Source organism: Falco cherrug, chromosome 6 (assembly GCF_023634085.1).
Source record: "Falco cherrug isolate bFalChe1 chromosome 6, bFalChe1.pri, whole genome shotgun sequence".
NCBI classification, from domain to species: Eukaryota; Metazoa; Chordata; class Aves; order Falconiformes; family Falconidae; genus Falco; species Falco cherrug.
The window spans coordinates 12,739,129-12,753,218 of NC_073702.1; the positions used below are offsets into that span (position 1 = coordinate 12,739,129).

At 35.7% G+C, this 14,090-nt stretch overlaps 1 protein-coding gene across 7 annotated transcripts in view; it reads right to left on the minus strand.

The window, feature by feature from the left end:
* Positions 1 to 14,090, minus strand: part of FAM135A (family with sequence similarity 135 member A) — a 99,972-nt gene that overhangs the window by 38,833 nt on the left and 47,049 nt on the right. For 5 of the 7 annotated variants that reach the window (XM_055713416.1, XM_055713419.1, XM_055713421.1 and 2 more), the window contains 7 exons: positions 12,076 to 12,155; positions 8,176 to 8,315; positions 7,996 to 8,066; positions 7,488 to 7,661; positions 4,777 to 4,903; positions 4,270 to 4,423; positions 1,704 to 1,781 (listed from right to left, as the gene is read on the minus strand). In XM_055713416.1, coding sequence (XP_055569391.1) covers positions 1,704 to 1,781; positions 4,270 to 4,423; positions 4,777 to 4,903; positions 7,488 to 7,661; positions 7,996 to 8,066; positions 8,176 to 8,315; positions 12,076 to 12,155 — 824 coding nt within the window. The remainder of the gene's footprint in view (positions 1 to 1,703; positions 1,782 to 4,269; positions 4,424 to 4,776; positions 4,904 to 7,487; positions 7,662 to 7,995; positions 8,067 to 8,175; positions 8,316 to 12,075; positions 12,156 to 14,090) is intronic. The other 2 variants (XM_055713417.1, XM_055713420.1) reach the window with 1 other exon arrangement.

The following is a 14,090-nucleotide window of genomic DNA, read 5'->3' on the forward strand; positions in this document are numbered from 1 at the left end:
TTCTTTAATTGTCTGAGGAATTATATTTTAGGCAAATAAAACTGTTCTTTAATTGATCCTTCTCTCAACAGCTCAATGTTAAGAACAAATCAATATTCCATGGTATGGCGGCTTAATCCGGATCTGAACCTCGAATGACTTATAAAGAAAACATTTATTCCTTCATGTGAGATGTTGTTAATAATTCCTAGTCTACTTAAGGGAATCTGATCAATTAAATAAAAATTTAGTACTATGTTTTGTTCTCCTCCTACATCTGAGGTACCAGTAACAAGAGAACAATTTATAAACCCTAAATTTGTCTGTAACAAGTATTTATATTGAAATTAATTTTTGAAACACAGTATTAAGGAAAAAAACCCCTACAATGTTTCTTGAACACATATACCAAAAAAACCATGCCTTGAAATCCACACTAATAAATTTATGATTCAGATAATGACCATAGTTACAGAACAGCAACAGTGTGTTTGCTCAGCCTGTCTTCAAATGATACCACCTAGATTTAAGTATGTATTGATTTTCAACTAATTGCATCTGTTAGGCTTAAACTTAATGCCAAATTAACTCACACAACTCAAAGTTCTGAAAAAATATGCAAATTGCAGAAATGCAAGAAGTTCTCAGAAAAAAGTTTCAAAATGTTTCTGAAGGAAATTACAATACACCTGTATTAGCTGAACAGTACTTGATGAAAATTATTCTGAAAATATATGGAAACAGTTTAAGATATGATACTACTTTGGATGTGTCTGTGGCCACACAGATTTTCTCATTAGTAAATAAATTATTTACTTATGAGACACAATACTGATTACTTATCATGTTTGTCACACTGCAATTGAGAATAAGCTTTGAACATTTAAAACTGAAGTCTAAAATCATTATGGAAAAACCCACTAAAATGTTGTATTTAAAAAAAAAAAAAAAAAAAAAAAAAAAAGAGGACAGAATAGAGACAATACAAGACAAAAGGAAATTAAATGCTAACATTCTACAGTAGTCATGTTCACCCAGCAAAAGACCTGATGAATTTTGCTGGCTCTGCTAAAAAATAGTTTTGTTGTCTTTTTAAAACAAAACCAAAATGCAGTTACAGATGATTAAGCTGGTGACCTACTAGGAGACTGAACTGCCATTTTATTCTTTTCCCATCACAAACTTCCTTGTGCTTAAACCACACTGTTGTCTTTTGTCCAGCATCAGGCCAACACCAACACTCTCCAAGAGGAGAGCTGGCCATTTAGATACTGACAAATTCACCTTACGCCTTGAGAATGTCTTGTGTAGTGTTTGGAAGAACCAGTAAGATTTCTCAGGAAGATGTATCTTTAATTATTAGTCTTTAATTATCTAAAAAATTGAGTCTGTGATGAACTAAATGAACTTGTAATTTTTTGCTGTTTCATTTAAATGGCGATAACTGACAAAACTCTTCTGTCATTTTTGTTTAGTAAAGTAGAACAACACTAAACCAAAAAACAGTAATAATTTTTCATTTTACTATCTATATTCAGCCTAGAAATACGTAGCTCAATTCTGCAGACTTCAGGTGAGTTCAACAAACATTCACTATGGCCAAATAGTGATATAGTGTTCCTGTTTACAGAAGAAAGTAATATTTTGTATTATTAATAAGAATATAATATTTTATAGAATTAATACAAATCTGAGGGGTTATATCACCTGCTTTGAAAACATACCTAGGTAGGCGTCTCTCTGGGTTCGTGGATATTTTCTTCTGAGAAGGCGTTCATAAAGGACCTGCATGCTGGCCTTGGCTAGTTATAGGGATTGCACACACACGACTAGTTACTACACTCCTTTTTTCATCTGTGATTTATTATTTGCCTTTAAGTTAGTAAAAAAGCTTATTGCTAGCCTAGCAATTAGTGCAGTTAGATCAGTACACGAAAGGATATAATTTTAGTGTAGCTTCTAGATTAGGTATCACTCGTGATATACATTAAGCTAGCATTTTTTTATTTCCTGAAACCAGTAATACTTAAAAAGCTTAGTTACAGTTATTGAGTCCCAACAGTTGTCTGCACATGCTTCTGCAAGATCAGTCTTATGTTAAAATTATATGACAGAGCAATAGTACAGCAAACAGCAGAAAAAAATTAAAAAGATAATAATTTAAAACAAAAAAGTGAAGATTCTGGAATTTAAGCAGGACTTGAGATTCTATTCTGCAATTCCCTTTTAAACTTCATGCATAAAATCTCCACTATAAAAAAGTTCATTTATTCTAAAAATTAAAAATAAATGCAAATTAAAACTGTGTAATTTGTGAAGTCCAGAGAGCTTCAATTTCTTTATAGACATCACAGAAACACAGCTGTGGTTTTTTTTCTTTTTACTGTTGATAGATTTTAGAAAAAATTAGCATTAATGATAGGCATTAGTTATTTTTCACGAGCAAAAGGTGAGTAGTAGTAGCATAATTCATATTTACATTATTAGTCCTTTTTATTATATCAATTGTCCCAATCAATGTATACACAAAATAACTGAAATAAATGAAAAGAAGATTTACAAACAAGAAAACAAAGTAATTTCAGCAGAGACTTAAAAACTAAAAAAGAACCCCAAAACCCACAGGAAACACACTGTCAGGAGAATATGTACAATGATTGTTAAGTATAAGTAGTCATGTTCTCTTCATATATTTATTTTGAGCTGTTCTGTTCAAGCTTGCATTCCTAAAGGAAAGCTAAATTACCCACAGAAATTATAAAAGGTCTGACTCAAGTTCCACTGAAGCTTATGAGAATGTTTTTGGTGACTTCAATGAGGTTTGAAAGATACAACACAACTATGCATCTCAGTGGCTGGCTTTTTTTCTATTAGATACCTATTTTGTAGGAATGTTTCAGGGGAATTGAAGGTCCTGTTTAAAACATTTAAGTCTCAAGATTTAGTCTAAGCCTATCCTTACAACAGCAACAGCGCCAACAGATTCTATTTGGAAAAAAGCACATTTTGTCCTTAAATGGAAGACTGAAAGTTGAGTGATTCGTTTAACAGGGTGTTCCCCTCCAGATCAAGATTAAGATAACTGGCACAGAAATAGTCTTTGCACCATAACTGTAGCAGCATTTCTCCTTCTATAAAGAAAAGGACTCAGTTTCTGCTATTTTTCTATGCACAGATTTGTAATGCGCTCCCCTCCCTCAAATATTTTTTTTCCCAAAAAATTGCTTTGTGTTTTGTAGTACAGAAGTGAAATATTCTTTCTTTGAATCACTGACTGACCACATCACATATTAAAAATAGTTTTCTTTTCTCAATTTCCAACCTTATTGTTTCATAATGCTTAGTTTTGACATTGGGAAAATTAAACAATACGGAAATCAATAAATGCTGTCTACAATCAATGTAAATTCCAAAAGATCTAGTTTTTGGATTTAAATAGAACTTCGCATGACTAGAAAGGTATATATTCTTGATACGGAAAAAAGTCTAAATCATCCTTTATAATGCTGATGTCTTGTCTTTTTTACCTTCATCACTCTCCTAGTTCACAAGTTTAGTCTAGGCTCTGTAATACACTTGCATTCCACAGAAATGTAACATATATTTCCATACATTAAATGTCATGTAATATTTTTGCAGTTACTTTTATCAAATGTAGTTACTAGAAGTCTTTATGGCCATAGAACTTACATGTCTTTCTATGAGAGTTTAATTTTAACTTTAGTAAAGAAATAGTTCCTCTGAGAGCATATTTTAACTACTCAGCTTTATAGAGACAGTTCTTGTCTATTCAGATCTTTTCCTAATTCTTAGGTAACTAAATCTGTTTAAAAAGTTGCACTACAAACTGAGCCAGCAGCAATTTCTTCTTGTAGGTCTTTTTTTCAGGTAAGTTTCTATTGTAATATTCTCCTCAAATCCAAGCTTACAGAGATCCATTTTTTATACAAATATACGTTTCCTTATAATAAAGAAGTGCAGCATGCTATTTGGATTAAGAGTCTCTCTAACTTTCTTACAACTAAACACAGTGATTTGAAATAACAGGGCAAATAGAGACAAAAAAGAAAAAATATATTTTCATAAATTCAGGCTATCTCCTAATTTTATTAGTAACATGACAGTGCTTGTTTCTTTTTTTTTTTTTTCTGGATTGAAGTCCAGCTCAGTTTGAACAAAAAGATTTTAGATATACACAATATATGAAATCAATGCCAGTTTATTCTAGAAGGGGGCTGTTCTTAATAAGCATCCACAGGGAAGTGATGCATGTTATTAAACTCAACATACCCAGTTCAATTCGGTGAGAAGAGGGGAGCTCCTTTGTTATCACAATGAAATAGCTATGTAACCCTTTGAAAGCAAGCAGCAAACTGGCACAAAGTGTAGAGTGGAAATTATAGGCATGGCTAAGGAAAGACTCTGAAACAACAAAACTGCAACCCTAGAAAGAAAAAAAGATGAGGCACATATTAATTCTGTACAATAAATGAAGTGTTAACAGAATAACTAAAAAAGCAGATAAGCATACTGCCTCTTTTCACAAACTTCATCTGTTACTTTTGTGATTTTCAATGGATTGCAATATATTTTAAAAGGTTAAACACTTTATTATTATAAGCTTTCCATCTGCCTGTTCCTGAAGTATATAACGTAGCCTTTTAGAACAATTTTTCTCATTTCCCATATCATATGGCACACCAAAGTAACTCTTATCAAGTAGTATTTCTGCAGAAAATAGAAAATTCACACCACCCAACAAAATACAAATAAAGTCTTAAACTGATATATCCTTACATCTGCTGATAACTGTTTTGTGTAGTTATTGCCAAAGACCACACTTTCAAGAGAGGGAATCACAGAGTCCCTGTTTTGTGCTGGTGCATTCCTGTTCAACCATGTATTCTTCACTGGGCGTGGAAAACTGCAAAAAGCACAAACAAACTGATAATTTGAACATCCTATGTGTCACCAAGCTATCACAGTTAAAACAAATTCTTGATTTTTCTTGAAAAGTAGTAGAAACAAGGACTCTCAGTAAGATTCTGGAAATTCCTAGCATGGTGAGCTGCCCTTTTAAAACCCCTCAGGACAGCCCAGATACCTCAGTTTAGTTTCTGGTGCTGTGCTAGGGGAGGAGGGCTTCTAAAGCAGTTCTCTTCAAAGCATGTCCCCAGCTAGTTGGAGAAGTTTAGGAGATTATTACCCTCAACTGTTCCGTTGCCATCTCTTACCATGAAGATCAGCAGACTCTGTGCCAGGAGACTGTGCAAGCTCTTCCTCATTGTTTGCAAAGCAAACTTCAACTAATTTAAACAATGTCCCTGAAAAGTTTACACTATAGAGATAAATTTTGAACTGTTAACAGGTAAGAAGAATTCATTTTCTGCCAACTTTGCTGTGAGGACTTTACCTCTTAAAAGTGAAACAGTAGCAAGCAGTTGGAAAGCTGTCACACAAATTACCATTGCTGTTCTCCTAAAGGATGCCTGACCTCAGCCTACTGAGGAGGAGAGCCCATCCTGAACCCCTGGGAGGACAGAGCATCCTGCAACAGTAGCCTTATGAGAACAAACAACTAGGAAAAATGAGTGAGAGGAATGAACGTAGAAAGTGTGGACTTCTAGATAATAGGCAGAAATAAGCAACGACAGGTTAATAAAGAGTAGATTGTAAAGAATGCCAGCCAGGGCTGTAACCAACTGGAATTGTCTCCTCTCTTTCAAGGGAAGTATTAATACTGACTGTTCCCAAGAGAAGGTGAGCCTGGATGCTACTCTGAAACTGAAAATACTCAAAAAATGACCCTTTAGGAGTGGAAGGGGTGCCAATAACATGAGCATGACCCAAACAGAGGAGCAAACTGTCACCTAGGAAAGGTGAGTGAGGTCTGCAATGTTCAGCTTTTTCAGAAAGAGGTGCTCCAGAAAACCCAGTGGGTTATGGATACGGCACCTATAAAGTATTTGCTAAGTGTCACAATACGGTGTAGCCCAGCAGAAACAAAACACTCTTAAATGTGAAGGTTTCTTCCTCTCCCCACCCCAAACTGATTTAAAGGGCAACTTGGATCCTTAAACTAATTTTGAGAACACGAGTAACATTCTACTTTAAAGGTAACGGAAGCAGCATATAAGTTATTTTGTTTCAGTATCTGCTTACACAAGCTATATCAACTTGAGGTTTAAAATTAAATAGCATTATGGTATCATCATTTGAAAAGCCAGAAACAGAGGAGAAAATGTATAACAACCCTCACATTTTCTACAACCTCTTAAGAAGTCAGAAGGAACAAATACATTTCTGACTGAAAATTAGTAACAAAACCTGTTTTTCATTTTCTGACAATGAAGTTCAACACTACAACTGTGGGATGAATACAGGTAAAACGCCTGAATTTCACCTGTGGTACAGCATGACAACTTATACTACATACATGCTGCTACTTTAAGTGCATTATTGTATCAGATGAAGTCGTCAACAACAATACTAGCTTAAGATAATTCCCACCTCCTCAGTACTTGTTCCTCTCCCAAATAATGCTGTGCCATCCCTTCAGATGTGGCAGTTCAGTTACTATATAACCATGCATAAAACACATCACCAAAATAATCCAACTTGGAGGGGAAAAGACGATAAAGAAAGAAAAAAAGCCAGCTGAATTCTCCAAACCAGTACATTCCTACTGCAGAGAACAAAATGCACAGAGACATAGCTTTCCATGATGTGTAGACAGGGACAAGTAATGGCAATATTTTAAAAAGCTTTGGATGTTTATGGCACAGCCTGAATTTGAATATGAAGAAACTTGGGGGAAGTAACATGGAATATTTGAAGACTATGAATGAAGGCAAAGATAGGTATGCTAAAGAAAAAGCTGTGCAAAGAACATGCTTCATATGTGTGACTGAATGTATGGCCCTTTTTCACACTTACTTTTGAGACAGAGAAGCGAGGTAAACAGGGATTGCAAACGGTGACACAAGTCAATGAAATAAAAAGGCTTCAGTAGAAATTAGGCAAAAGCTTTTTTAAATATAAAATGAAGTTCTCATATTCCATTTACTTTAGAAAAAGGCAAATGCATCATTTGCAGACATCATTGCCACTACAGTAGTAATGGAAAACTGTGAAGACAGCTAACCCAAGACACCCTATTTGTATTAATGGCACCTATTTCAGTCACTAACTAGAGCAAGCAGATTATCTTGGTGAGTAAGAAAATGTACAAATATTTATACATATAAATACACTCCTCTTTTCTGGTCTTGCGTATTATCTCTCTTCTACACCACATACTCTTATTTCTAACAAAAACAACCTAAATATTTGTTCCAGGTACCTTTGAAAACAAGAAGTTTCTCATCCCTCTGGGCCCTGAAATCCAAAATCACCATAAAGAAAACTATACTTGCCATAGATTTAACTCCTTCCTATGTATTCTATTTGTATAACATTTCCATCTGGACACTCAATAACTTATTTGCATTTTATTAACAAGAGATTACCTTATCAATGGCTGATGCAGAGCAACCAAAGAAGCATGAACTATAACTGATATGACAGAAAGGTGGAAGTAATCAAACATAACATTGACGTAATGATGAAGGCCCCGGTGTAAGTTAAAGTGCAACTTCAAGGTTCGGCTACTAATGGGCTGTAGTGTGCTCAGGTCATCTGGTCTAAAAAGAAATTAAACCAAAACAACATTTAATTAGAACAATCATATTCAAAGTGCAAGTTATTAATAACCGACATGGATAGCAATTTAGCACAGGTCTGTATTTCGGAATGCAATGACATCTCCCCCAGAAAAAAAAAGTATAAAAAAAAAAATACCAGAATAAGACAAACCAGTTATGAAATCTTAACAGACTTCAGCATTGGATTTGTTTTTTACCCTCTTATATTTATATGTCTAATATGAACACACTACATCTATATATAATAAAGATCTAATCAGTTAAAGTTAACAAATATTGTTGCTTTAATTAAATCTTCTGTATTTAAACTTACGAGTAGTCTGTATCCGTGAAGTGTAAATCTAGCGTTAGCAGAAAATTCATTTCATTAAGAGACTCCTCAATCTAGAAAGAAATTGTAGAAGCATGAAATCTTTTCTTATTTATACTAGACCAAACTGTACATAACGAAGATTTAACTATCCAAATATAGTAGAGTTGAATGGCAGATTACCTTTCTCTCATCTAACAGCATTTTTATTTTGAAAATCATCACATCGTTCACAGAAACTTCCTCATTTTTGTAAAGAATCTGAAATGTTTTACTGCAGACTACATTGTCATGGATTGAAGCAGGAAAGGCAAGATCTGCACCTGAAAAGAGAAACAAGTATTAATATAATTGGCCTAGAATCTGGAAAACCAAAGCAGTGAAGAAGTGAAACTATCACTCCTGTTAGTTTCCTGACCAGTGTTACAACTGTAACATCAACAGTATCAGCAGTTTCCATTTCAGCCAGAAGCTGCTGGAGTTTGAAGGAGTGCATTGTGTTTTAAAGAAATACTGTATCAGTATTTTTAATATAATTTGCTTTTAACTTCAATCTGGCCTGAAGAATTTTTGCTTTGTTCCAAATTGGAATAAGACAGTCTAGGCATTTTGAAAAAAACAAACCCTAAATCTGTCTTGTTTCATCTAGCATTCATGTTTGCAAGGTATAACCACACTGAAAATTTAAGTACCTACAGATGCCGCAAAGAGGTTAAATGGTATATACCACTCCACTGAATTAATCAAGAGCAGAGGTGGTTCACTCTTTCCTTCCAGATCTTTGCATCCTACTCTGGCAAGACCAGTTCCAAGGGTACTACCTGAACCTTACATTTCTCATTCAATGCAACACTTCCGCATTCAGTCCAGAGGCTGCTCATCAAAAAGAGTTCAGAAAAGTGCAATAAATAGTTGGGGAACTCTTTGCCAAAGAAAGGTTAAAACACTGGTAGAAGAAATGAGAAAGGGAACAGTTTAAAACAGTTATTTGTTATAGCAATATTTGAGGAATACTGAGGAAGTGTTTAGCATATTAGCAAGGAGTTATCACACAGGAAATATGACAGGCACTATCCTGTGAAACAACACATAAAAGATGGAATCTGGATGAACAGAAGTAGTAGTAGTAATACTGATACTTTATTACAACTCCTCTACAAGCAGGGTCAACAACATTAACCTCTTCTAGAACACAGTGTCTTAGAAATTGTGCAAATGGGGGTGCAAAACATTTTTTTAAAAACCTTTGATTCTTCTTAATAAATTACTTCAAAGGAATGCACAAAAGAAAAAAAAAAAAGATCTTCAGAGTTTGCACCTTACAGATTTGAGGTCTACAGGCCTCTGATGGAAAAAACACTGTATCTGGCAAACATTCCCACTCTGTATTAGTTCAACTTCCTTTCAGAAACTAGAAACAAAAAATACAGGATTTTGCTGAAATGCTTTCATACATACTATCAATTTAGGTGTCCTGGACAAAATACTTACAAAGTCTGAATCATTAAGGTCTAATTTCCCTATATAAAATGCCACTTTCAGCTTGTATCCGTGTCATCTCTTACAGGTGAAGGGCAGAGTGGGGTATGGTTTCACACGACATGTAATCTGATAGAACCACATAGCATCAGCAAAATGTATCTCCCACTCCTGTACTCCTGTCGATACAAAAGAAGCAACGGAGACACGTGGCCAAGGTCCCACTTCCTATGCAGCATCCAACTCTGAGTTACAGCCCTCGCTCAGTTCTGCTGACTTCAGTGTAACGTGAAACAGCAACCTCAGAAGTGAGACAGGAGTTGAAGGGGAAAAGTTAATGCCAGAACAGGCTAAGCCACATCTACATGGGGAGCAAGGTCTCACAAATGTGAAGTCAACAAGGCAGAACTACTATATTTTTTAAGTCAAGTATGCACTGACTGGCCAAGACTATTTCTAGACTTCTATCCACACAAAAAGCCATCTCCGCAACAGAGGGGAAAAAATAGTGAGGAATTAAATTTATTCTTATATCGTAAAAATGGACATTTCATTCCGAACCTGTGCTTTTTTTTTTTTGGCTTTTTTTCTTTTTTTTTTTTTTCCTTCTGAAAAACAGCCACAAGTTTCTAACAGAAGGCATTCAGAACAGCCTCAAACCTGAAACAACCTCATACAGGCTAGAATTACATATTAACTTTCTAGAGCGTGACTACATCTCCCTTCAAATTACAAGACTGCCAGGAGATCTTCACAAGGTGAAGCTAAAGCAAGTGGCTTGCCCTGTCGCATCTATAATGACACTTGTTCTGGGTCCCAAGTAATTCTAGTGAACTACTAAAGGACACGGGAAACAGAAATGGAAGAAAACTGGATTTACATTATCGTGGGATCTCATAAAAAGATTGGAAGGGCTGGGCAAGGCGATGCAAAGGAACAGGGAGAAGGGAGAAACTGACACTGTATATTCGACTTGGGGAAACAGAAGGAAGAGAGAGATCAAATAGCCTGTGGGAGAGAGAAAACACACAGCTAAGGTAAAGGAAACTGCAGGTGACTCGTGCAGAGGCTAGGGAGTGCCAGAAGTAGGCAAAATTATTTGGACTGGAGTGGGAAAACCATTACACACTGTCAAAGGGAATAGAACAGCTAAGTATGAGGAAGGTAGAACAAGAGATAAATAGAAAAGTATAGGAAGAAGTACCTGACCAACACAGGACATCACTCTCAAGTGAGAGCTGTAGGCTCCTGTCCAGCTTCCTCTATGGTCAACAAGCAACAGTTCCTGGGTTTGGAGGGGTTGTTTTTTTGTAAAATAGCTGCTTGTCAAATCAGATGCTCGTGTCAATAAAGCACAGAGCAATATAAAAGTAAGAAGGAGCAGCCAGGGGGAATCATGGGCTGATTTTTTTTTCCCAACAGCACTGCTAATCATCTAAACTCACATCAAATTGCAGTCTCAATGTTCACATCCTTTATGCCTAGTAACAAAAGAGCTAACACATACGCCACAATTTACTAACATTGCAGCTTTCTGAAAAAATAACTGAGACTAAAATATACTATGAAATAGATATTTTTTTTTCCACCAATATTAAACATATCACTAAGTGACACTATTAAAAAGTATGTTTTACTAAAGGATCATTTAGCAGAGCTAAATTCTCTCAGCCACACTGAACTTTGCCTTTGAAGTGGAGTAATCTTGGCTCACAAGATTTATTTCACACAAATTCAAGAAATATTCAGGAAGCTTGACTAAAATTCAGTATCTACATTGTTGCTCTACTCAGAGTTACTTTTAAAATAGCCTCAAAAATGCAGGTTTCAGGTTTCAGTAATCTCATATCACATTTTCTCAGACTGTAGTACGTGTTTCTTCCTTGCAATTCCAAGAATTCCACCTGATATTAGAAAACTTAATTCATTTACTGTTTTTCATGTTTTTACAGCATGCTGAGGTGCAGGCTTCACAGAATTAGGAGAGCACTAACACATTTCTCCAGGTTCAGTTTGCCTGGACAAAGAAACCAAAAGTGAGTGCCAGGTTAATAAAAGAAAAAAGATGAGGAAGTGGGTAATTCCGTTCAGGAGGTTAAGTCAATTTTCAGCTTTGCCACTGGACAGCAAGACAGCAAGTTTGAAAACAGCAAGGCTGGATTCTTTCAAAACCTTCTTTTCAGAAAAAAATGGGCTTAGTAATCTGTCTAAGAGTCTGTATCTGAAGTTCTCCACTACTTCAAGGTATCTACTTAAATGTGATCTGCCCCTGGTTATCTTAGCCTGAAACATGGAGAAAACTGAGCAGATCAGTGGAAAAAACAGAGAACACTATATAAAGGAATCACCATGTTTTGATATCAGCAAAGGAAGTTAACAGAAGAAAAACAGTAACACGAATTCTGTAATCAACTTTTAAGTCTCATTGCTAAGAACAAGCTAGCTTTGCAGCAGGTCATCATGAAACAGTAAGTATTTTTGTTGTGTTAATAACAAAATAAAAAACCACTTTTATATTAGTTGTAACAATATAAGACAAAAATTATGCTCCCTTAGTTAGCAAGCAAGATAATGACTTCATTTACTAAAAGTTTTTGCACTTACCAGTTGCATGTAACAAGCTAGCTTCTAATTTGTGTGGAATTCTTGGAGGAATTTTCATAGATGCACGGATCTGGTAAAAGCTAAAGCAAAAGATAGTGACTTGCAACACCTGGTATAGCACATCTCATTCACCATATACAGATGCATACAATGAAAGGCAGAAACGGAGAGTAACAAGGAGGAACAGGGCACTAAAGTCTAAGAAGCTTGAAACTGTCTTATTTTGACTCTTCATCCTATTGTGTTTTTTTGTTTTTCTTAATCATTTACCAGAGTGACAGCCAACACATGAACAAAAGAAGGAAGACTCAACACAGAACTAGTCTTTCCACACCTCACAGGGCTGAGGCAAATATTTATGGAGATACATGGTAAACTACACTGATATGAATGAACAATTAGGATTGTCAGCTACACTACAACCATCTCAGAAGGATCTACCATGTAGCGTATCTACAGGACTACTATAGCCTCTTCTGCCACCGAAGGAGCTATCTGTGAAACTGCAACATGCTCCCTGCCCCCTCCAGGATCCCTAGAAATCACACCACTTACCAGACACTCTCTACATTGCTTGTGGCCATCAGATACTAAAGAGTGCAAATAAAGGGTCACACTAGGCAAAATATGACAGCGCTTGCTGTATTAAGGCATAGTACTATTGCCTTTATGCTATCAAAGGCAGGAACCGGAGGCTTGAAGCCTATAATTTAAAAATCCCAAACCCACAGATGTCTTTAGGGTGTCTGCCCCCATCTTTAAAACATTTCTCATCTTTTTCAGCCCCATACTGTTTCCAACCTTGATTGTCATCTATGAAATCCCTAACTGTCACCATACCAATTTTATAGAAATCTTTACATAATACAAGCACCCATAAATACACTTGGATGACACATTCTATCCATCTCATCCCATTGCAGATAATTTATTTTTGTCTGAAGGGGTTAGCTTCAGCTCTTCAGTGAGATGACATGACATGACCTACCACACAGCTCCACAAACACTAACACCAACAAAAGGGAGAGAGCAAGAATGTTCACAAGTAGAGAGTAAGAAGACAAACCCACCTTTTTAGGCAGAAGCATTGTCCTAAATGTTCTTATGAGTATGCAATCTACCCTTTGTATTCCACTCACAGTGTACACACACTCAAAACTCTTGTGGTTCTTTTTCATCATTCTCACTATTAAAATCCGAACTACTCTAATCTATTGTGTTGTTCTGATATTGGCTTCTAACTCTTCAACTGAAGCTGACCATCCAGGACTTCACTAGCAACTGATGCAAGCGTGTACTAGCCTAACAATCAACCAATAAAAAAAAATATCTCCATGTAATCCTACAAAATTAAAGTCAGCTTGAGTCTGGTCAAAACTATGCATCAAAGAATGCTTTACAACAGAAGACACTTAATGAACCAGCAATACTGCTAGAGGTAGGAGATGACAGCAAAATGTTTTAAAAATCCAGTAAAACTTAACCCATTGCAAACTAATAATTATGTATTTTGTTTTTAGAAACCCACAGGTCAAACACGATACCGTACACATTTCTTAACTTATTCATAAGCGCTAATTTAATTCATTTTGTATTGGATTAAAAAAAATAAGTTTGCACTGTCATCTTCTCCAAGAGTATAAGGAACTGAGGAGGTTAAGAAAGCCCTCTCAACATTAACCCAGCAGGATGCAATCTAGTACACTGCTATATTCCTTTTCTCTGGGTCAGATGTGACTTCATTCCATTAAGTTACTCATTTCACCTATGCTGAGGACACAGAATACATTATAATGTATAATATCCTCAGCAAGGATAGATATACTTTCTACCAGCCTCAGCTTCACAGAGTCATTTCTGAATCCACAGTAAATTTTTATCAAGAGCGTGACACCCTATCGCTACAAGCTGCATCTTCCCATGATCCATATGACTAGCCTGTCACGGCTGAGCATGCTGTTACTTCAGGTATTAAGAAAAGAATGAAAAATTGTTGGTATGGTTTATATTAAATA